The sequence below is a fragment of the Malaclemys terrapin genome, chromosome 5 (genome assembly GCF_027887155.1).
Source record: "Malaclemys terrapin pileata isolate rMalTer1 chromosome 5, rMalTer1.hap1, whole genome shotgun sequence".
Taxonomy (NCBI): Eukaryota; Metazoa; Chordata; order Testudines; family Emydidae; genus Malaclemys; species Malaclemys terrapin.
The window spans coordinates 3486050-3510495 of record NC_071509.1 but is presented as its reverse complement, the minus strand read 5'-3'; the positions used below and the strand labels follow the sequence as shown (position 1 = coordinate 3510495).

The following is a 24446-nucleotide window of genomic DNA, read 5'->3' as shown; positions in this document are numbered from 1 at the left end:
TATCATAGGTAAGGACATTTTTTTTTATATCAAATGGGTTTTAACATGAATGTTCATTTAAGCATGGTTGCTGGTAACAATGTTGATATACGCTGCTTTCATGAGGCTAGAAGGTGTAGTAACAGTATTATTCTATGTCCACACCTATAAGCCATCTTCAGATGTATGGGCTGTACACATATAGGTGTGTTTACATTAGACAAGTTAGTATTCACACAACAGCCACCAAATGGTGAAATACCATCAGCATCACCCTCTTACATAGGCAAGGCTCAAGACATTTTTACCACTGTGTCAAGACCACCTGCAGGTTTTCATAACAGTGGTAAAAACGCCTGAGCCCTATCTCCCCTACTGCTTGTATGCAGATGTTGCCATGTTGTTGGAGACTGACTGCTACATGGACACTAGTTTTTCCCTTGTATCCTCCAAAGCACAGAGGAGGAAAAAAATGCTGCTCTGAAAGCACAGAGTGCTGGAAGCTGCTCTTTGTTTGCATTGAGCTCTAATTTCATTAAACATGTATTATAACAAAGCCACGTTATCTGGTGCTAAGCAAGACATGGGCAATGGTTACAGAAAGCACATTTGCATCTTACAATGCATCTGAAGGAGTGGCCCTTGGGTGCTGTTGTCTGGACTTTACTGTGGCTACTTGGATGATGCGGGGGTTCAGGACAGGGTGGGAAAATAAGAACTTAGCTCCCTTAGCCATGAAAAAGCACTGCTTATCTGCCCTCTTGGAGGTAGGAACACGGGCAGCTGGTGTATGCTGTACCAGTTCTTGCTGGTTCCAGTATGGCCTCATTCAATGGGACTGCTACTTGACTGGATCCCATAGGCTAGAGGACGACCAAGAGCGAGTGTTGTGGGTCCTGGACCTCCTATAAGGCAATCTGGAGCTGTTCTCCCACTCTCTGAAGCAGCTCTTTGAATTGTTTGTGGTTGTCCAGAGGAGACAGAGGCTGGAGCAACTGCCTCATTGGGCAAGATGATACACCTGTCAGTTCAGGTGGCACCAGCAGATTTGGCTCATTTTCCTCTTCTTCTTCCATAGGCTCAGGAGGTTCCAATTAGCATCTTGAAAGGAAGTGTGGTAAGATTCCCTATCACTGATATCATAGACTCTGGGAGCCATACACCCACATCCCAGTAAGATCATCATGAGAGGTTGGAAGTAGGTTGTGATGGCACTGGGTACCATCATTTCCAAGGAGTGCGCTTCGGCAGACAAAACTGGTACAAGGAGATTCTCGATCCTCTTTGTCTGGTTGAACTCTCTTGGTGGTGAAGACAACTGTTTCACTGGTACATCTAACTCACCTAATGGTGAGAAAGTTGGGTACAGTTCTACTGGCAGTGCTGTCAGTACCAATGTTGAGAAACCACAGATATAGGATGGGGTAAGGAGATGGACTTCTCCCTGAGTCCATCACTTCTTCCACTTAGTTTTATGTCAGTCTAGCTGAAACTTCCAGTTTTAGACAGATTTTTCTGAACTTCAGCTGAAAATCTTCTTTCAATGAATGCAAGCCAGCCAGCATCCCCGGTGTCTGATGTAACAATGCTGGATCCAGTTGTAGAAACCGACTATTGTTCTGAAAGACTGTCACGCAGAGCAGGCAAAGTGACCAGAGGCTGCAGTGAGAGGTTCACCAGACCTGAATATCTGAATTGCTCGACCCATGGCTGGGACCATCATATCAATCCAGCATGTCATCTTAGTTTCCTCAGCATCCTTGGTATCATGGGGATCAGGCACAAGTGCCCAGGGGATAAGAAAGGCATCTGACATGGAGCCCAGACTAGAGCTCCTTCTGGAGCAGAACACTTGGCCTTCCTTGTATAGGTCTATGGCAAACCGGTCTATTGATGGGTATCCTCATTTGCGAAAGATGCTCTAAACAGTGGATCCATGGTCAACCATTCAGTTGTTCGAGAGCTGTCTGCTGAAGTAACCTATTAGTGAGTTCTTAATGCCTGAAAGGCACAAGGCCATAGGCTTGGATGTCAAAATGAGGAGAAAAAGAGATCCTAGAAGGTTCTGCTAGGGTCAGTGGTGGCATCAAATTTGCTGCTGGGAGGAAGATGCTCAATGGAAGGGGTGAAGGATTGTCTGCACTGGAACCTCTGCTCCTTCCTTGGTGGTTCTAAAGTCCTCTCAAGGTTGTAGTCGTACTAAGGAGAGGAACACTGACTGAAGGAGCTTAGGTCTTGCTTGCTTCCTTCATTCTTGGGGCTGGGAAATACAGAACCCAGGGAATAGGACAGCCTGGAGTCCTTCAATGAACAGAGGGCCTCACTGGTCTCTGAATTGGTCACTGCCCTTTGAGGAAAGGTCTTTGATTGGGATTTGAACTTCCCTGGTTATCCCCAATGCCTAGAGCCAAGGTGATCGTCTCTGTACCACAGGTACAGTCGTGGAGCATGCCATTGCATATGCATCTAGTGCTGCTTATAGGGAAGTGCAGGCTACCAGCTAGCTGCTGCCCCTCATTCTTTAGAAAGTAGAACCTCAGAGTTATGAGCACCAGAGTTATGTACTGATCAGTCAACTGCACACCTCCTTTGGAACTGGAAATAGGCAATCAGGCAGCAGCAGAGACCCCCCAAAAAAGCAAATACAGTACAGTACTGTGTTAAATGTAAAGTACTAAAAAATAAAGGGAAAGCAGCATTTTTCTTCTGCATAGTAAAGTTTCAAAGCTGTATTGAAGTCAATGTTCAGATGCAAACTTTTGAAAGAACCATGTTTTGTGATTTACATGAAAGGGAGGGAGAGATCAGTCCCTACTGTGCACCAAAAGAGAGGAAGAAAAGGAGTAGGCCTCCTCCAAAGGTTGGGCTGTTCTTTCAGGCATACTAGCGTGCTCTAATGTCCACTCTACTTGAGAGGGAGATGGAGTCAGTACTTCCGATACCTCTCTTGCCTGTGGTTCAAGATCATCAATGCCAGAATGGAGGTGGATGACCAAGGCCTGTTGGTTGATGTAGCACAGGAGCTCTGGATGGAATCTTGTCTCACCAAGCTGTTCACTGGGAGGGACTGACCAGAGGACCAAGGTTTAGCCGTGTCCTTCCTTTTGGGGTACGAGAGGCTTGCATAGGGCGCTCCATGAGGAACAATTTTAGGCATGCCTTTCTATCTTTCCGAGTCCAATTAGAGGAGGAGTGACATATTGGACATTGCTAAGGAATATATCCCTCTCCTACACAAAAGAGGCAATTGAAATGTCTGTCGCAAAGCAGCACTCAAGCATCACACGACGGGCAGGTTTTGAATCCAAGGGATTTCGCTTCTGCCATATTGTGCAAGCCCACATATAAGGGAATGGTGAAGGATCCAGTCTAAGAACTAAATAATTGATTGAACAAGTTTTGTTTCTTGCCTACAAGCAAGACGACTACCATTTAATTAGTTTACTAGCAATACAAGTAACACACACTAATAGCAGCACAGTGCACAGAGAAGCAGACAGACACTGCAGAGGTTCAGTCTCGCTGTCTGATGCAGCAAGGAGGAACTGGGCCTGCTCTGCCTTTTATACCCTCAGGTGCAGGAGATGCAAGGACATCTAGGGCACAGGCATGGCCCCAACAGACCTTACTAGCCAAAAGAATCGGATTGTATGTGCATGAGGTGCATGCACACCAACGGTAGGATCCAAGTAGATTACAACTCAAAAAAGAATCCTTATCTACCCCAAGACTACCAAGAAGCTCAATTTTGTTTTTAAATACTTAGAATCTGGCTGTTCACATGGATTATTCAAAGCCTCACTCTGAGTGACCAGTTAGCCAATGATGATGTCACAGTTGTGTCTGAACTCCCAACAGTGAACAAGTGGGACTGCATGACTAAACAAAAAATTCCTACATCCCTGTTAAATGCAGGTGGGTAGGAGAAATGGAGAGAGGTTAATGTGAAGACCAAAATAAAATTATCTTATGGGGACACGGTGGACAGAGGCAGCGGGAAATGTGCAGCAGGAGAGTGGGGGGAAGATTAAGTTTTCTAAACTGATCCTTCTCTCTCCTAAACTGCTAAGCTTTCACATCAGCTGTAATCTGCGGTGCTTTCAGCCATATTCAGTAATTTCTCTTGTAAAAGATAAATTTGGGGGCTATTCAATGCTCCAAAGTTAGTTTTTATAAAAGAAAGTAACTTAAGTGGCTGCTGGCCCACAAACTGATGCTCAAACAACAGTTGGTTGGGGATTTTTTAGGGGAGGAGGAGGAGGCTGAAAAAGATCAGCGAACCTTAAAACTAAGTATTTTCAAAACCATAGGGAAAAGGTGCTTCTAACCATTTTTCTATTATTTTCCTCTTAACCCTTTGATAGAAGATACTTTTAATAGGGGGAAGAGATTCCATAAAACACAAAGTTGATTGTAAAAGATATTCCAAGAAAATAAAAGCAAATTAAGCAGCAGTACTGTAATCTCAATATGCTAGTCTAGGGTGCACATTAGTAGATTGTTGGAACATTTCTCTAGTAGCCGTAGGCACTCAAACTTTGGCTTTGACTCTCAGTGCACCTGAGGTTCAGGACTCCAAGATAATGTGCACCAACAAGACTGGTGTTTACTTTTGTTTAGCAAAAGGCTAGATAGACAACTTTTTTTGCTTTTGTGGGCTAACCAAAAAGACAATGGTCTTACCTCTGCAAGTTCTATCCTTGGTGATAGCATACAAGTCAGTGTATTTTCACCCATGTTATATGGGTACTGTTTTAGGAAGCAGCACATTGATTTAGCTGAGTCAGGACTATCTAGCTGAAGAATTGCCTTTAAAAAAAATGTAAAAAATGAGCACATGTATTTATTTATTCTATTTTGAACGCATAATTAAAAAATAAAGCCAACACTTTTCTAAGTAACAATACTGGTTAGGTTTGCTTTCCTTAGTTGAGCGCACCAACATAGGTTTACTAAAGTGACGTTGCTATTGCATCTGGCTTATTTCCTCAGCTGTACTGATATTTCTAGGACCTTTTCAACTTTTTTTTTAAATTACCTTAAAAAAAAGACAAGGTAGGTGAGGTAATATTCACTGGAGCAACTTCTGTCAGTGAAAGAGAAGCTTTTGAGCTGCACAGAGCTCTTCTTTAGATCTGGGAAAGCTACTCAGAATATCACAACTAAATACAAGGTGGAATAAACTGTTTAAAACAAGTAGTCGCCACATATTCTAAGAGACCATTCAAGGTGAAATGGTCCATTAACACCTCTGCAATCATGAGACAAAAAAGAGGGGTTGGTGGGTTACAGATTGTTGTAATAAGCCATGAATCCAGTGTTTTTATTAAGACCTTGATTAATACCATCTCATTCCCTCTGGGGCACCTGGCGTTGGCCACTGTCGGAAGACAGGATACCCAGTATGGCCATTCTTATGTTCTATGTAAAAGGACAGCATTGCTCCCTGCCTCAGATATTTACAAGACAATGGACACCCCTCAGATAGCCACCCCAAACTCATCCATTTAATTCTCACCTGTAACTATTTTACGTTTAACAACAAACGCTTTGTCCAAACCATGGGAACAGCCACAGGTACTAGGATGGCTCCCCAACATACCAACCTCTTCATGTATGTAGTGTTATTGTAGCCATGTTAGGCCCAGGATATTAGAGAGACATGGTGGCTGAGGTAATACCTTTTATTGAACCAACTTCTGCTGATCAGAGACACAAGCTTTCAAGCTACACGGAGTTCTTCCTCCGGTCTGGGAAAGGTACTTAGAGAACTGTGTTTAGCTATGACACTTAGTACCTTTCCCAGACCGGAGGAAGAACTCCGTGTAGCTTGAAAGCGTGTCTCTTTCACCAGCGGAAGTTGGTTCAATAAAAGATATTACTTCACCCACCTTGTCTTTCTACCCTCTCCACAGGACACTTTGAGGAAGAATTTCTGAACAAACCACAACACCAAAGATATAGCTCAGAAACATCGATAGTTTCATCCTCTGGATAAACGACCTAAACTCCCCTACAGATTTCAACCACAACTTAAACAACCACCACTCATCCATCAAACTCTCTCTAGAACACTCTCAAATTAGCATCAACTTCCTAGACACCATAATCAGCTTCAAGAACAGAACCCTACAGACAACTATATACAAGAAACCTAAGAATCACCACACTTACCTTCACAGATTCAGTAACCACTCCAAACACACCGAGAAATCTGTTAACTACAGCCAGGTACTCCGATACCACCGAATATGTTCCAAGAAGAAAGTCCAGAATACACACCTTAACACACTCAAAATCACCTAAGGACACTGCACCAGAGAAGTAGGTCACATCATGGAATGGGCTACTCAAATACCCAGAGAACCTGCTTCAACATGGGGGAAAAACCCCTCTGTAAGCATATCCCTAGCTGTTACCTACCACCCCACACCGAAACATAAAAAGGGCATCATTAAACAATTACAACCCATACTCGATGGAGAGCCACACCCTGAAAGAAATCTTTTCCAAACTTCCTCTTTTGGACTTGAAACAACCCCTCAACCTTGCCAAGCTCATCATCAGAAACAAGCTCCCATAGACCAGGACTCACCAAATCAAAGCGAAACCAGACCCTGCAACAACCGATGTAAAACCTACAGACATATCTCCGCTTCTACAATGATCAACCCCCTTCCCCCACCAACTGTCAAGATCCAGGGTCCTACACATAGAATCACAGAAAAGTAGGACTGGAAGGGACCAACAGGTCATCTAGTCCAGTCTCCTGCACTGCCTATCACAAGATATGGCGTATCTCATTCAGTGCCCTAAGTACCCCAATAACAACTATGTGGGTGAAACCAGACAATTACTATGCTTTCAAATGAACTTGCACAGAAAAATGATAAAGACAAAAGCTCCCTATCAACCTTGGGTGAACACTTTTCACCATATTATCAACTCTATATTGGACCTCTAAGTCCTTGTCCTAAAAGGAAACCTGAACACCACCTTCAAAAGATGAGCCTGGGAGCTTAAATTCATAACTTTGCTAAACATTAAAAATCACGGTCTCAGGCCAGGTCTATGCTACACACTTACTTCGATATAACTACGTCACTCAAGGGTGTGAAAAATCCACACACCTGAGTGACGTAGTTCTACCAGTGCAAATATTTGTAATAAAAAATAAATATAAAGTGAGCACTCTACACTTTGTATTCTGTGTTGTAATTGAAATCAATATATTTGAAAATGCAGAAAACATCCACAAATATTTAAATAATTAGTATTCTATTATTGTTTAACAGTGCGATTAATCGTGAAATTAATCGTGGTTAATTTTTTTAATTGCACGATTAATCGCTTGACAGCCCTAATTAAAACATCAAACGAGACTTAAGAAAACAAGATAAAATGTTTCATGCTACTGATTAGAGCAGCAGCTGTTTTAGTAATTTAAAAAAATATATTTATATATTATTTTACATTTTAATTTAAAATACACAAAAAGGTAAAACAAAAAATTAAAAATGTCAAAATCAAAACATTTTGTTTAAAAAAGCCAAAATGATTGGCTGTCTAAATGATTTCCTCAAAATTTTAGTTCTGTGGGAAATTCTAAAAAAATCCTTCTTCTGTTTCAGAACAAAAGATAAGTTTCTCCAAAATATTGGAATTTCCCTGTGGAATGGGAAGTTTGGGTTTCTATCAGCTTTACCTCTCATTTCCCATCTTCAAAGGCACATATTTTGGTGGCTGTCTGTCTTGATAACTCAATACCTTTTTCTTCCAAGCCTTCTGAAACTATTCCTGAACCAGCCAGAGTAGGTAATAACATATACCACTCCTTTTCTCTATGACGCAGAAAGCACTGGTTCATAACAACAATGGGCAAAATCAAGGTCCCAAATTTTAATCTCCAATCTCTGGAATAGCAGCATATGTTGCTAATGAGAGATTATCAGGTCACTTAATATACCTTTTTTTAAAATAGAAAATGAAGGGCCTCACACACCAAGATTAAAATATATATATATATATATATATATATATATTTACCTTCTTTTTATTCTTCAACACAACATAGTGATCCACTTTCCCAAATCGAAGTCCCACGCAAACTACTTCAAGTTCTGTGTATCCATCATCTGGTAAGTTACCAAGATGCACAAACTGATTATATAAAGTTTCTGTATTTACCTAAAAGAAAAGCACAAAGACTGAACTTCAGAAATATTGTATTGAACTGGTAAATACAGAAAAATTACTGTGACAATCCTGTCATATCTGAAGAGAAAAAATATTCATATATATCCTTTTACTCAAAGTTCAATTTCAATTTAGAATATTCAGTGAACCACAACATGTCTTCTATAAGAGTACTCCAGAAGAACTCTGCCTTCATCCTTTAACTGCTCATATTTTCAGAATTTCAATTTTGGTATACAAGGCCACATCCCAAAACAGTAAGAACTTTTCACTCCTTTAGAAAAAAAACCACTTACAGCCTATCACCTCAACTCTTGGCTGGAAATGGATTTTATTTCTTGGGCAAATAAACCTATTTGTCTCCTGGTATTTCTTTGTCTTTGAATCATTCAAGAACAAGGACTGAAAGCTGCAAAGTGGGGGCTTAAGAGTCAGCTTCTGAAAGAAGCTTGGAGCTCTCTCTCACCTAGGAACTGACTAAGGAAGGAAGTCAGAGAGACAGAGCCTGAAAATGGAGTTCACTACAGAATGGCTGGTGCTCTGGGCTGACCAAAATGGACTATGCTTTAACCTTCATTTCTCTATGCTAACCTAAGGACATACTATATTGCTTTTCAGTTGACTAATAAACCCTACTGTTTTGAAAGCACTGTACAAGTGTCACTGTAAATACTTGGTGAGGTCCATTAATCCCTGAATAGTGTACAAGTCTCTATCAAGAGTCCATCTCAGTTGGACTCACTGAGCTACAATGGCTGGCAGTTATAGTTTTATTAAAGTTGAGGGAGGGCAAGTGTGTGGAGAGAGAGAGAGAATGAATAGGAGGCTCTCCCAGGACTCCTACTAAACGCTTATTACCTGCACTTATTCAAGGTGTGTATCTAAATAAAGTGTATGCTTACTCAGCTAACTTCTTGCTGGTCTATGAGCTCTCCTATTGACTACAGACTTCTAATTCAATAAAAAGTGTAGTAATAAAAAAAGAAGTGTCTTCTGTTTCTAATGTTAATTTTTAATATTTTTATTTAATGGATGCAACACTTACACAACATTTTATTAATTTTGATATCACTCAGTGTAGCAGCTACACTCCCAAATTATAAAAATGTAAAAATTAGCAAATGGCTAAATTACTGACCAATTTTTAAAAAGTCTCTAACTTACCTTCGAGTTGGCATCTTTAATAATAGCAGTAAATATAGCTTCCTAGAAAGAAGAGACAGTGCGTTAAGGTAGGTTCTGAACTTTAGAAGATGGTTGATATGGCTGCATGTAATTGGAAGGCACAGCATCCCACTATTCCTACCAATAATATATCGAAACAGAACCTGAAAAGTTAAGATTGGGGCAACCATTCAAAATTCATGAGTTTGGTATTGCCAACCTCTCTCTCAAATTACTTTAATTATGATCTTCACATTCTCTTTGCCAAACAAAAATTCTGTCTACAACCGTATGCACTAAAATACTTCATAATGAAAATAGAAACACTAGGAAAGTAGTACAGTTGAGTTTTAAAATAGGATATACGCAAAGGGTTATAGAGAACCTATATTATGTGCCCAGGAAAGAGAGGAGGCAGGGCATACAATCAACATAACAATAACTTCAAACAGCAGGGACCTAATGGATATTAAGTAGAGAGAAATAGTCTAGACTGGCAGGGAGGTACTATAAAAATGAATGTTGAGTAACTGCAGTTATCCTAAATAGAAAAAAAAATTGCTTCATATTTCATTTGCTTACCTCATCTTTTATGTTCTTGTATTCTGGTGCCATACTAATGCAAAGCTGATTTCCATCCACTGACATTGGGAAGCAGGTATAAAATTTAACCATGGAATCTGCAGATTTTTGATTTATTTCCAGATATGCCTTTTAAACAAAAAAGAAGTCTAAGTGGCCTCACAAAGCACAATAAAAAGGTAGAACTACTGTGTCCCCTTTAAGTTATTTCAACATCTGAACTTGTTACAAATTTCTTTGAGAGCTTCTTTAGGTGATGGTAATATACCAGATAACTTTTTTCTAATTACCAATTACAATACCTTTTTATGAGAAGACAAAATTAAAACATCTTTCAGTCCTCCAAATGGCTTTGATAGGTTGGAAACTTCCTCAACAGAATATCCTTTATCAGGTAAGTTTGAAATAAGAACCACACACATGTCATCAAGTTCCTGCAAACAAAGGAAGGTACAAATTTTCACTAATCCTTGCTTCTACTCTAAACCAACTGTCAGTCAGCCTTTCTGAATTTAATTCTCATTGTTTATCTTAAAAGTGCATGTATTATTCTCAGATAAAAACAACATTAAACTGGAGTTAAGTCTGACTACATAGCAGATATTTAAGAATAAAATTACGGTGATGCTGTAATTATCTCAAAAGCAAGCATTACAAACCCAGAAAATTCAGAATTAAGATTAAGTAATTTCAAATATGTTAGGGTATGGAAACACACAGAGCACCCAAATCACCTTTATTCTGCGCTGTATTGATGCCATGTAATAACCATGATTAGTGCATAGGAAAGTCTGCAGTCCCAGATTAGATTAAATCAATTTCTGAATACACACTAGATTTTTCCTGAATTTCCTGGGTTTGTAATTCTTGTTTCTGGAATCATTACAGCATTCCCATAATGATTTATGAACTTCATCTTTGTGTTTTTTCTTAATGTTACTAGATGATACTTCTAACTATTAAAAAGATACGTAGCACTGACCCCAAGCCTTTATTATTGTTATTATTATTATTTAACTTTTAGGGCCAGATGCACAAGGACACACTGGCTGCTTTATGTCACTCTGGAAGAGCACAAAGCAGCCAGTGTACTAGCCAGTTCCCCCCAGCTCCTGACCTCCACACATGCATACACACATCCCAGTTTTCTCTTCTCTCCCTTCCCATAAATGTCCTTGCACACCATCCACAAATAGCCTCCTTTTTTTTTTCTCCTTTTCTTTTTTATAGAGCAGAGATGGGTAGTTTTTAAAAAAAAAATATTTAGGATTGTCAGTCATTTTTTACTATTATTCTTCACAAAACTTCTCCTTCAGAATGAGTCAATGAATAATATTCTTCTACAGAGATTTCCACAAACTACCCTCTTTCAAAATGGCTGCCAACTCCTAAAGTTCTCAATTAATGTGAGCTACAGGATTATAATTAACAGAATGACCTTCAAATTGGCCACTGCCTCCTAGTTCCAAATGAGACCGAAGCCAAGCTGCCTCAGGGAAGATGGTGGGTAGCATAAAACCATCTTTAACCCCTGCAGAAGGAGAGGCTCTCCATTATGAAGAGCAAAAAAGAACCATTAATCCTAAAACAAAATCTTGATATAAGCCAATGCACAAGATTATAAGAGAGGGGTTAAGTATAGGGAAATTTGAAGGCTCTATATTCTTCCACTATTAATATAATTTGTTACATAAAAATGGCCTGACACAGGATGCTGAATTTCTCAAAAGACCCATTTAATGAATTTAAACTGAAACTAATTAACTGATTTACTTGTAATTTCTCAGAAAATTCATTCTGTACTCAAAGAGCAAGTACTATAATTTTCAAGAGGATATACTCTATTCTTCATAAAAACCGAAGTGGTTAAATTCCTGCTTTAAGAGTAAAACTCAACTCAGCCTTAACTATGGATATGTGAGTGGCACTGCCATCATTTGTTAAGACTGCCAGTGTATGCTAAGGGCACTGACCCAGTCTAAGGAGTTTACGCTCTAGCCTGGCTGGTCAATGAACCTTAGTCAAAGAACATGGTAAGTCAGAGGGTCTTTATAATGAGGTGACGGCATCATATTACTGACATGAGTTAACATTTGTGGGCATCATGTAAGCAGTGAGTTTTAGAGAGGGGATTGGACTGAAGAGGGTGGCTGCCTAGAGCAATAAGGATGGGGGGTGGGGAGGGAGTCCCTAGCAAGGAGAAGGGCATGAAAGAGGGCACAAAAATGAGAACATGCTCTATAAAAGTTTGCAGGCTTTGGTCTGTAGACCACCAGCAGATACATGGAAGCTTTCCTGTTGGCCTACAGAATTAAACTTTTGAGAACCAAGGTGGAGCAGGGAAAGAGTTGGAGGAAAAATGGCCCATAAGAAAGTCTCTCTCTTTCAAAGTGGACTGCAGAATGAAGAGTTGAAGACTCATTGCTCTGTAACCTATATACATATTGAGATGGACCAAGACCATAACACTGATTGTAAAAATTACTCTCATTTACACATCTGCCTCTCTCACAGGGACCATCCCCTTCCGGGAAAAGAAGATGTGAAATCTGCAGAAGTTTCTTTGCTTGTCCTGTATATATTATGAATATAAACGGGAAGACCTGAGATCCTGGTAATGTCTACACAGGTATCTTTCACCAACATTGAATTAGTACTTGAAAAATATTTAAAGATTCAAATAATTTTGGTTTGAATGTGAAACCTGACCTTGCTAGCTGGCTCATTTGGTTCTTCGCTCTTTGTAGACTCTGCAGTAGCTTCTGGGGGGAAAAAGGGAGCAGGCGGAGGGATGTTTAAGTTAGTATATCTTTAAACATCATACAAGTATTTATATATTCAGGGAATGCCCATATAATCTGTCAAAATATTCTCATGCAAATGATCACTTGCTTAACTGTGCCATTTTAAGATTTATAGTTTCAATCCTTCTGAAGGCAATTTTCAAAGTGATAGAAAATACTGGGACATGTCTTCATTTACTGGACATGGAGAACATTACACTGGTAGTGCATACATGTAACAACTGGAATTACAAGCCAAATTTATTCAGAAAATAGTTTTTAATAGCAATAGGAATTTGCATTTGAAAAAATGCCATTATCTGAGGAGCTCACAATACGTTGTAGGCCAGTGGTTCTCAAACTTTTGTACTGGTGACCCCTTTCACAAAGTAAGCCTCTGACAGCAACCCCCCTTATAAATTAAAAACACTTTTTAATATACTTGACACCATTATAAATGCTGGAGGCAAAGCGGGGCTTGGGGTGGAGGCTGACAGCTCGCGACCCCTCAAGTAATAACCTCATGACCCCCTGAGGGGTTGTGACCCCCAGTTTGAGAACCTCTGTTGTAGGCACTATGGACCTGTCCATATAACAAGCATATTTTTGTAACCAAGTTGTTGACAATCAGCTGATCTGGTTACAAACACATCTGAGTTGTGCCCACATAAGAAATCACTCATGATTCTGTATCCTCCCCTACGAAGCTGCCTAACTGTGTTTATATCCGTGCATTCTGCGAAAAGTACGTGCAGCTATCGCATGGTGTTTCAGAAGACAACACAGTGCCCAGAAAAAATGCAGACAGAGCAGTATCTTAACATACAGGGAAGTGGCCCTGACCACAAAGTTGTGAGGGACCAACCAAATTTGCGATGCAGGCATAGTAAAAAGGGGCTCATCTATATTGCAAAAATACCTGTCTCCCTGCAACTACTTCAGCAACCATGAGCTACCATCAGCAGCTGGCAAGGGCAGAACACTATGAGGTACACAGTAACCGAGTATTAACCATGTTTTGTGTGAATAAACCCTATTTAGAACCAAGAACGTCAGTAACTGGTTAGAACCCAGTTATAAGAATGTAACCAGGGCCTATTTTAATTAATTTTACATAGGTAAACTGAGGCACCAAGATTAAATGAGTTGGTGGGAGAGTTGGGAATAAACATAGGAATGCTCATGCCTTTCCTCTAACCACTTGTAAATAAATAACTTATGCTCCATTGAATGCTACAAATGAAAAGTGCTATACAAGAGGTAAGTATTATACACCCCGAAGATGTATATTTTCTCATTACAGTCTTTCCTTAGTCCCCGCTGCAAAATAAGTTTGCTTGCATGTTTTTCTCCATGAACCTACTTGAAGCATTTTCCTTCTTGGTACTTTCAGCTGTCTTCACTTCCACAGTGTCCTTGGCCTCAAGATTTTCTATACGAAAATATTCTCATTTAGTTTGCAAATACAGACAGGTTTATGACAGAAGTGAATAACTGTTTAGACTGCAATTTACCTTTGTTGGCTATAGATTCCATAGACTGATTTGATTCCACCTCCAGAGCAGAAGTCAGTGTAATTTTCTCTACAAGAACAATTTTAAAGGAGCCATCAGATCAATAGTAGCTTCACATAACTTAATACAACGTTTCAGATAGTGTATCATTACAAACTTACCTTGCACAGCTACAGGTTTACTAATTTCTTTGGCCTCATCGTCTCCAGCTTTCTTAGGTTCTGTGGTCTTCCTAGCCTCTACAGCCTTCTTAGATTCTGTGGCCGTCTTAGTCTCTACAGCCCGCTTCGGTTCTGTGACTCTCTTAGGTTTTGCATCCTTCTTTTTGGATTCTGCAGACTTCTTAGGATCAATACGCTTCTTTTCATTAGGTTTTGCTGTGATGGGAAAGGAAGAACAAAGCATTCATTATTTCAGCATATTTAAATTACCTAGTTTGCAAACAAATATATAATACAACTCCTCTTAAATGGATGTCTTAGGCCTCAGTGATCATCTCCAGCTCAACTTAAACGTATTTGTGATTATCTGACCCCTCCTCCCACAAAACAAAACAAAACCACCCACACTATTTTCTCATTGTTTCTGGAACAGGACATAGAACTATTTAACTAAACTCTTGCTTTTTTTGTTGGTTTCTTTTTGCTTACTTATGGACACAAGATGGATATTTGTAGGACAGATGTACCGTATATACTCGTTCATAAGCTGAATTTTTCTTAGTAAAAAAGGGAAGCATCAGAGAAGGGGGTTGGCTTATGAACAGGTATAGAGAGGAAGAGGTGGGACACAGCCCCTCCCCCCAACAGAGGGGGCAAGGAGAGGCAGCACAGCAAGCAGAGCCAGAAGGGAAGAGGCGGGGCCAGAGTCTCTCCGCTTCTGGCCACACTGCTCTCCCCCCAGCCTCCGAAGCAGCTGCAGTTCTGGGGCTGGCAGGCTGCGGCCGCGCCGCCAGCCCAGCCCACCGGAGCAGGCTGCGGCCAGGCCAGAGACATCCTCTCCTGGCCTGCCCCAGCTAAGGTAGGAAGGGATGGGATAGGGAGAATGTGGGGGTCCCATGCTAGGGGTGGGGTCATGTGGGGGGTGGTCACAGGGTTATCCCCTAACCCCTAGCTTCCCTTTCCCCTCCCCCTCAAAAAAATTTCCCCACCAGTTGCAGTCCTGTCAGGGTAAGCTGCTGGTGGGCGGGACACTTAGTTTACTTAGGTTTACCTCCATGCCTGCAGACACTTAAGGTAAACAAACCGTCTCGGTCCACCAGCGGCTTATCCTGATGGCCCGGGAGCCAAAGTTCGCCAACCCCTGAATTATAGGATCGGCTTATGAATGGGTCATAAAAAATTTCCATTTTTACTTATCCGTCTTGGGGGGGGTCGGCTTATAAACGAACCAGCTTATGATCGAGTATATATGGTGATTTTTTCTGATCCCTAAAAGCTGTTGTCTATAAGTAACAGGTAAGATGTAGAGAACACAGATGTACCGGGAGGGGTGGGGGTGGGGAGGTGAGGTGGTCTCCTGACCTGACTCAGACACTGGTCAAAGTGAGCACTCCTTCATTAACAGTCTGAGCTTAATTTCCCTGTTCTTCCATGCCCTAGACTTGGCAGCTAGGCAGAAATTGCACTTCTGGGAGACATGAGATTCCGCCAAGCAACAGACACATTTAGTGTGGCCATCCCTCACAGGTATAGCCTCTGGGCAAGAGAGACAGCATCTGAAGCCTGGACAGCCAGGCATTCCCTACCAGGAAGACAAGGCTCCACAAGGAGGAAAAAAAATTATCCTCTTACTAGCTCACTAGAACCACTACTAACAACTAATTGCAATAACTAATCTTCAGCAACCATAAATGAATACAAAATAGCCGAGGCATGCTCGAGGCGGACAAACTAGAACTCGATCTCAGGCCAAGGCTATGTGGAAGGAACTGCGGGCAGTTCATCTGCACATCCCTATATAGCCTTGATGTGCATCATGAGGAGGCACAGGGCACATGTGTGGGCCGGATAGGCTCTGCTAGTGGAAAAAGCTCCGATCAAGGTCTTGAGAAGTGTATGCATACCTGAATTGGCATGGCCATAGGGACACCACTCAAAGAATTGGTCTCTCTCTGTTTTTACAATACCAAGCACACAGAAGATTTTCAGTAATTACTAACCACTATTTTCTGATGATGGGAGACTTTAATCACCCTGATATCTGCTGGTAGAGCAATACAGCGGTGCACAGACAATCCAGGAAGTTTTTGGAAAGTGTAGGGGACAATTTCCTGGTGCAAGTGCTGGAGGAACCAACTAGGGGCAGAGCTTTTCTTGACCTGCTGCTCACAAACAGGGAAGAATTAGTAGGGGAAGAAAAAGTGGATGGGAACCTGGGAGGCAGTGACCATGAGATGGTCGAGTTCAGGATCCTGACACAAGGAAGAAAGGAGAGCAGCAGAATACGGACCCTGGACTTCAGAAAAGCAGACTTTGACTCTCTCAGGGAACTGATGGGCAGAATCCCCTGGGAGAATAACATGAAGGGCAAAGGGGTCCAGGAGAGCTGGCTGTATTTTAAAGAATCCTTATTGAGGTTGCAGGAACAAACCATCCCAATGTGTAGAAAGAATAGTAAATATGGCAGGCGACCTGCTTGGCTAAACAGTGAAATCCTTGCTGATCTTAAACGCAAAAAAGAAGCTTACAAGAAGTGGAAGACTGGACAAATGACCAGGGAGGAGTATAAAAATATTGCTCAGGCATGCAGGAGTGAAATCAGGAAGGCCAAATCACTCTTGGAGTTGCAGCTAACAAGAGATGTTAAGAGTAACAAGAAGGGTTTCTTCAGGTATGTTAGCAACAAGAAGGAAGTCAAGGAAAGTGTGGGCCCCTTACTGAATAAGGGAGGCAACCTAGTGACCGAGGATGTGGAAAAAGCTAATGTACTCAATGATTTTTTTGCCTCTGTCTTCACGAACAGAGTCAGCTCCCAGACTGCTGCACTGGGCAGTACAGCATGGGGAGAAGGTGACCAGCCCTCTGTGGAGAAAGAAATGTTTCGGGACTATTTAGAAAAACTGGACGTGCACAAGTCCATGGGGCCGGATGTGCTGCATCCGAGGGTGCTAAAGGAGTTGGCGGATGAGATTGCAGAGCTATTAGCCATTATTTTTGAAAACTCATGGCGATCGGGGGAGGTCCCAGATGACTGGAAAAAGGCTAATGTAGTGCTCATCTTTAAAAAAGGGAAGGAGGAGGATCCGGGGAACTACAGGCCAGTCAGCCTCACCTCAGTCCCTGGAAAAATCATGGAGCAGGTCCTCAAGGAATCAATTATGAAACACTTAGAGGAAAGTGATCAGGAACAGTCAGCATGGATTTACCAAGGGGAAGTCGTGCCTGACTAACCTAATTGCCTTCTATGATGAGATAACTGGCTCTGTGGATGAGGGGAAAGCAGTGGATGTGTTATTCCTTGACTTTAGCAAAGCTTTTCACATGGTCTCCCACAGTATTCTTGCCGCCAAGTTAAGTAAGTATGGGCTGGATGAATGGACAGTAAGGTGGATAGAAAGCTGGCTATATCGTCGGGCTCAACAGGTAGTCATCAATGGCTCCATGTCTAGTTGGCAGCCGGTTTCAAGCGGAGTGCCCCAAGGGTCGGTCCTGGGGCCGGTTTTGTTTAATATCTTTATTAATGATCTGGAGGATGGTGTGGACTGCACTCTCAGCAAGTTTGCAGATGACACTAAACTAGGAGGCGTGGTAGATACACTAGAGGGTAGGGATCGGATACAGAGGGACCTACACAAATTAGAGGACTGGGCCAAAAAAAACCTGATGAGGTTCAACAAGGACAAGTGCAGAGTCCTGCACTTAGGATGGAAGAATCCCATGCACTGCTACAGACTAGAGACCGAATGGCTAGGTAGCAGTTCTGCAGAAAAGGACCTAGGGGTCACAGTGGACGAGAAGCTGGATATGAGTCAACCGTGTGCTCTTGTTGCCAAGAAGGCTAACTGCATTTTGGGCTGTATAAGTAGGGGCATTGCCAGCAGATCGAGGAACGTGATCGTTCCCCTTTATTCGACATTGGTGAGGCCTCATCTGGAATACTGTGTCCAGTTTTGGGCCCCACACTACAAGAAGGATGTGGAAAAATTGGAAAGAGTCCAGCGGAGGGCAACAAAAATGATTAGGGGGCTGGAGCACATGACTTATGAGGACAGGCTGAGGGAGCTGGGATTGTTTAGTCTCCAGAAGAGAAGAATGAGGGGGGGGATTTGATAGCAGCCTTCAACTACCTGAAGGGGGGTTCCAAAGAGAAGGGAGCTCGGCTGTTCTCAGTGGTGGCAGATGACAGAACAAGGAGCAATGGTCTCAAGTTGCAGTGGGGGAGGTCCAGGTTGGATATTAGGAAACACTATTTCACTAGGAGGGTGGTGAAGCACTGGAATGCGTTACCTAGGGAGGTGGTGGAGTCTCCTTCCTTGGAGGTTTTTAAGGCCCGGCTTGACAAAGCCCTGGCTGGGATGATTTAGTTGGGAATTGGTCCTGCTTTGAGCAGGGGGTTGGACTAGATGACCTCTTGAGGTCCCTTCCAACCCTGATATTCTATGATTCTATAAAGGCAATTTGATAAGCATGCTCTTCCATTAATTATAGGCACTTTATACAGAAATATGCCAATTCCTGGCAGTGAGGGATGCTACTCTTGCCTCAGTTCAGTATCAGAACCTAGAATTTTAGGTGTCTATTCTTCTCAAATAAGCACAGTTGGTGATGAGAAGATGAGACTCCTTAGAACAGTGTTTCCCAAACTGGGGGAGGGGTGGGGCGGGGCGGCAGCAGAATGCCCTAGACCAATCTGAGGAAATGAGGGTCAAAAAGAGCTCTGGGAATCGCTCAATGAGCTTTCATGGGTTAAAAAACACTTCTTCAGATGCATCTGAAGTGGTTTCAGCTTGCAGCTGAATAAGTGTTTTTTTACCACGAAAGCTTATGGCCAAATCAATCTGTTCGTCTTTAAGTTGCCACCCGACTCCTCTTTGTTTTTGTGGATACAGACTAACACGGCTACCCCCCTGATACTTGACATCTATTACAATGGCGACTCCAGGGCGAAAAAAGCTGGGACTCTGCCTTCGAACCTGCAGCACTTCTGTTTTAGAAGGAAAACAATTTCTGCATGTTTTCACTGAAAGAGTGAAAATTCTCATTTGCCTTACCTGAAGTGGCTGAAGTTTTCTTCGTTTTACTATCTGTTTGCACCGCCGGTTTCTTTGTTACTTCATGTTTACCTAAGTAAAATAATTGTAACTTAAGAACTCAATATAAGCAGGGGTGCTGGAACTGGGCCTGGTTTGAAGTAGTAACAACCACCAAATACATAGTTTCTGCTTTCAGCACTACCGCTATAAAAACTGTTCCAGCACCCTGGAATATAAATGGATATTATTACAGCAATTTCAATCCTAAAGGAATCCCAAACACACTACAACATGGTATACAATTCATAGGAATCACTTCATCCATGACTGAAATGCAACCAGCTCTGGAGTAAAAAGAGGCAGCTATTTAACAGTGCACAACAACAGAGACAAGAAGTGGGCAAGAACAACAACAGTAACCACAGAGGGAGTTAGACAAGTAAAATACAAATTAGGCTAGGACATTGAGGTTTTGTTCTTACAAAAAGTGTATTTTTTAATGACCACAAGTAATCTGAACCTCAATTTTACACCTTATCTGAAGAAACAGCCACTAAGGCACTGGATTCAATAATGACACAAGGAGAGTTCCACCACCTGAATCAACAGCAACATGTATATTTAAACACCTGACTGGTTTCCCATCCAAATACTGACTTGTCCTAATCCTGTTTACAGTTGCTTGTGAAAGCTAATGGAATAACAGTACATGGCGGCATGGCTGTTTAGTTACTTTCAAATGTATATTAAAAAAAAAAATCTAAAACCTACCAGCAAGTTTAACTCCTTTTGTTGTGGTTTGTCCGGCTTTTGTTAATTTTCCTGAAGTAACAAGAAAAATGTGTCATTACAAATCCTAAATCAGAAGACTGTTTTGCTTTAAAAACATAAAGCCTGGTGGCAAAAAATTATAAAGCCCTATTTTAGCAATGGTCTTCAACCTTTCAGTAGGGTGTTAGACCACTGATCGATCAAATGGAGCCTGCATTGGGATCTAGAAGGGAGCATAAGGCACTTGCTGCAGTGCCTCCTGACAGCTGAATAACTGAGCAGCACTGGTATGGACCTTGGAGGCAGCTGTGCTTATGGGGCTGATCCATAGCCTATTAAAGTTAATAGAAAAAAACCCATTGATTTTATAGGACCATAAATACCATACTCACCTTTTACAGATAAAAGCATACAACTTGTGATCAACCTATTGGAGCACAGGAGTTAGGGATTTATTTTCTTAAGGAGTGTTTGGTTGCATTAAGAGAGGAAATTTCAAGGAGAAACCAATTGTTTTCTAGCCCCCTTTCTGGGCCTGCTTTCAGTCACAACCAGAGTAAGTAAAAGTAAACCCATACTAGCCAAGGAGGAAAGGGAGATATTATCAGAGAAAGAGTGACTAGAACTCACCTGCAGAAGCTGCTGTAGTAACAGATTTAGTCTTCTTAGTGGTAGTACTGTTTCCATCTTTTCTAACATGCGAAAGAAACAGGATCAGAGATGACAGGTGGATTTCATAAGTTTTTAAAAAACAATTTCACAGATGTGAAAACATTAGAAAGAAAATGGATTTCCACCCATTACTATTTTCAAGAATTACTAGCAAAGGTGGTACTTACCATGCATGCATGTCAACACTTACTTTGTACTCAATGCAGCTTTCTTTACATTCGGTGGAGCCTTCTTTAGACTTACTTTGACCTGTAATTTATAGAAAGAATATGAAGTAAAACTTTACTGTGTTCTCTACATCTTGTTTCTATAGACTACATCTTCTATGGCTCCCCAAAAAAATTATTAGATTTATCCAAATATATCCATCTTCTGTCCATAAGCAAGCAAGCAAAAAAAAAAAAAAAAAAAAAAATTCAAAGAAATGCAAGAGCTGGAATCAGATACATTTATATTTGTTTTAGACTACTGTTCCTCCATAGGTGGAGATCCATACCAATCTTAATTCCCCAAAGAAACCTGTAGCTTTAATCATTCATTTTCTAAAGCTAACTTAAGAAGCCAACAACAAAACATTACCCTATTCTCCAATATCCTGCTTACCTGGCCAGGAGGTGCTTTTGGTTTTTCTGCTACGCTTATTTTCACACGCTTCCCATTTACCAGCACTGGCACTGTCTCACCATACTTCACAGCTGCTATCACTGCCTCTTTGTAGTTCATTTCTAGGAAGGCCTAAAATAAATTGCAAGTTTGTTTTGAATTATATGCCATACAGTTGAACACTAAAACCAAATTATATTTTGTTTTAGGAGATCTGTTCACACCATGTGACCGTGAAGGAATATATACACACAAGTCGGAAATTTATTGAAAAAAAAAACTGGAATACAGTTTTACAGGAAGCAACTTTTAAAACATATCAAATATCTAGATGATTCAACAATTCTCAGCTCAGAAAACAACTAAGGCTTATTTTGAAATTGACAGAGCTAATGGTGCCTGTTCTTGCAAGACGACCTATGGCATCTTTAATGGCTGAAACTAGCTAGGTGGCCTTAGATTATAAGCACTTTGGCACTGAGAATTGACAGGTTTCAATTGTTTGGCTTTCCTCCCCACAAAGTTCATAGCCATGTGCATTTAAGACACTATAAGTATGACATATAGATGCCACATATCAATGGGCACCTTAGAATATAGCTTACCTCATTTCTAGAGCGAAGCACCAGGAGGTCACTAACTTTACCAAATGGCTGAACAATTTTTTTAATATCTTGATCTGAAAAGCCATCATCCGGCAAATCCGATATATGGAGAACTGTGCCACAACTCAAAAGCTTCTCTCTCAACAGCTGTAAATAACAACCAACAATTTTCTAAGCCACACACATTAAAAGAAAAAAAGCTTTGAATGAAAATCATTGCAAGTTTAAAAACAGACTGGTAAGTTAAACAAAACTGCCAAAAGTTAATACTAGGATAGACTGTAAACCTGCCCTCCCTTATTTCATAAGTATGTCTAAAAGTTTTTAACTTATTTGTAAAACATGATGTGGGACCACAGTATAATGTAACTGTAATATTATCTACTTTGAATATTAGGGCTATTAGTTTTTAAAAAGTGTTATAAAGTTTTAAAATCCTTTTAAGTTGTTTAGTCTTATGATGCATAAGGTGCTTCACAGGTTCACAAATATTACCAATGTCATTTAGTTTCATTTGGATATCGTCTATTTAATTTACATTTATCCTATTTAGAAAGATATAATGTTCTCTTTGCTGTACACTTTGATGATGGAAAATTACCTGCTTCTAGCAGCATGATTGGTTGCATCCATCAAAACTAAACAGTGGTAAATAAGAAGAATAAAAAAATATTCTGCAGACACCACCCACTTGTTTATGGATGGTTTAAGGTGCCTATCAACAAATTTACGAGAACAGAGGTCACGTCGTTAAATTATTCAACTGGGACCCAGGAGATCTGGGCTCAATTCCTATCTTTACCAGATTTCAGAGTAGCAGCTGTGTTAGTCTGTATCCGCAAAAAGAAGAACAGGAGTACTTTACCAGAGGATTCCCATGTGTAAGGGCAAATAAACTAATCTCTCAGTGCCTCAGCTCCTTATCTGTAAAACTGAGATAGTACTACTTTGTCTGTCTTGTCTATTTAGGTTGTAAGTTGCTCTGGACAAGGTCTCGCTCTTAGAATGTGTATATACAAGTGCTTAGCACAATGGGGTCCCTCAGTTGGGGCCTCTAAAAACTAATGTAATACACATTATTGTTAATAAATACATAAATGAATAAGGACTACGGAATAGACAATATTAAAACAAGTACCACAGAAATGCATATTAATTGGTCAATACTGCATTGCTCTTATTTCTAAGACCAGAAAAGTGAATTCATGCTTAGAATGCTGTCAAAGTCAGAGGTCAGAATGACCTATACGCATCTCCTGAATAATTTTCAGCTTTGAACATATCGTGTTGCAGTACTGCTTATCAGACTTACTAGCAAGTAGTAAACTGCTACATTCAGACTACAATTTCTACTATACAAAGCCAGCTAACCAGCTGTTTAAAGGGAATAGTTACACCTTTTTCCAAATGATCTCCCTCAAGATGAGATGTATTAACCAAATTCTCAAAACCACAATGGAAAATACAAAAACACTGACTCTGTTATAAGGAGCGGGCCGAGGAACATTGGTTTCCTTTGCAGCTTTCCCATCAAAATTCATCTCTTTCTTTTCTTGCACACCAGCAATTTCAGATTTCATTTTAGAAGCAGCCGAGCCAGGCACAGATGATAAATCTTTCTTCAAAGTCTTGTGATGACCTGTAGCACTTAGTGGCTTTTTCATAGATCCATGCATCTTCCCTACCCCTGAAATCCCTTGTGCGGGTGATGCTTTTCCTATCCCGGAGGACCCTTGTCCAGCTGCTTGAAGTGATTTCTGTTTATTGAACTCTGCAACGAAACTGGCTCCCAAACTTTTTACTACAGCCTCCAAGGCTGCCTTTTTGTCTGAGGAAAAGAAAAACAGTTTTTCTATAATACATTGTTTATCAGTTTCCCAAGCAGGATTGGTGCTGTAAGAAACTGCAGATTTATCTAAACAAATCTGATAATTTGCAAAAGTGCAAAGGAAAATTATGAAAAAAGGTGAAAAGACAGAAAGGAACCTAGTATTTTTAACCAAGTTTGTTTTCCTTTTATCATTGTATATAATTAAAACTGTAGCAAAAACAAAACTTTACTTTTTACCATTAACATTGCCTATTTTCTTTCAGCAATACATTCATAGCCCGGACAAAGGAAGCAGAACAGTCAGTTTCCATTCCTAAATGTGTGCAGTTGTACAAAGCTGCAACGTTTGGATTACAAACACCGCAGAGGAATTTTTCAATACCCAAACACTGTTTTAATTGGAACTTAAAAAAAATTAAAACAACAACATTTTTGTGTAAACAAGGCTGAAGTTTTGGGCCTCAATCACCCCAACCACACAGTATATCCCCTTGGCAAGCATAACTCCATTTTCATAACTAAGTCACACGCACAGTTGCCCAAAAGAATATG

At 40.7% G+C, this 24446-nt stretch overlaps 1 protein-coding gene across 6 annotated transcripts in view; it reads right to left on the bottom strand.

The window, feature by feature from the left end:
* ZNF638 (zinc finger protein 638) overlaps window positions 1-24446 on the bottom strand; it is a 101651-nt gene that overhangs the window by 18310 nt on the left and 58895 nt on the right. For 5 of the 6 annotated variants that reach the window (XM_054030176.1, XM_054030179.1, XM_054030177.1 and 2 more), the window contains 16 exons: window positions 23542-23891; window positions 22064-22210; window positions 21459-21590; window positions 21046-21104; window positions 20814-20875; window positions 20184-20234; window positions 19431-19502; window positions 14380-14595; window positions 14219-14287; window positions 14068-14136; window positions 12631-12683; window positions 10224-10355; window positions 9922-10050; window positions 9340-9381; window positions 8026-8166; window positions 4663-4788 (listed from right to left, as the gene is read on the bottom strand). In XM_054030176.1, the coding sequence (XP_053886151.1) occupies window positions 4663-4788; window positions 8026-8166; window positions 9340-9381; window positions 9922-10050; window positions 10224-10355; window positions 12631-12683; window positions 14068-14136; window positions 14219-14287; window positions 14380-14595; window positions 19431-19502; window positions 20184-20234; window positions 20814-20875; window positions 21046-21104; window positions 21459-21590; window positions 22064-22210; window positions 23542-23891 (1850 nt within the window). The remainder of the gene's footprint in view (window positions 1-4662; window positions 4789-8025; window positions 8167-9339; window positions 9382-9921; window positions 10051-10223; window positions 10356-12630; window positions 12684-14067; window positions 14137-14218; window positions 14288-14379; window positions 14596-19430; window positions 19503-20183; window positions 20235-20813; window positions 20876-21045; window positions 21105-21458; window positions 21591-22063; window positions 22211-23541; window positions 23892-24446) is intronic. The other variant, XM_054030178.1, reaches the window with a different exon arrangement.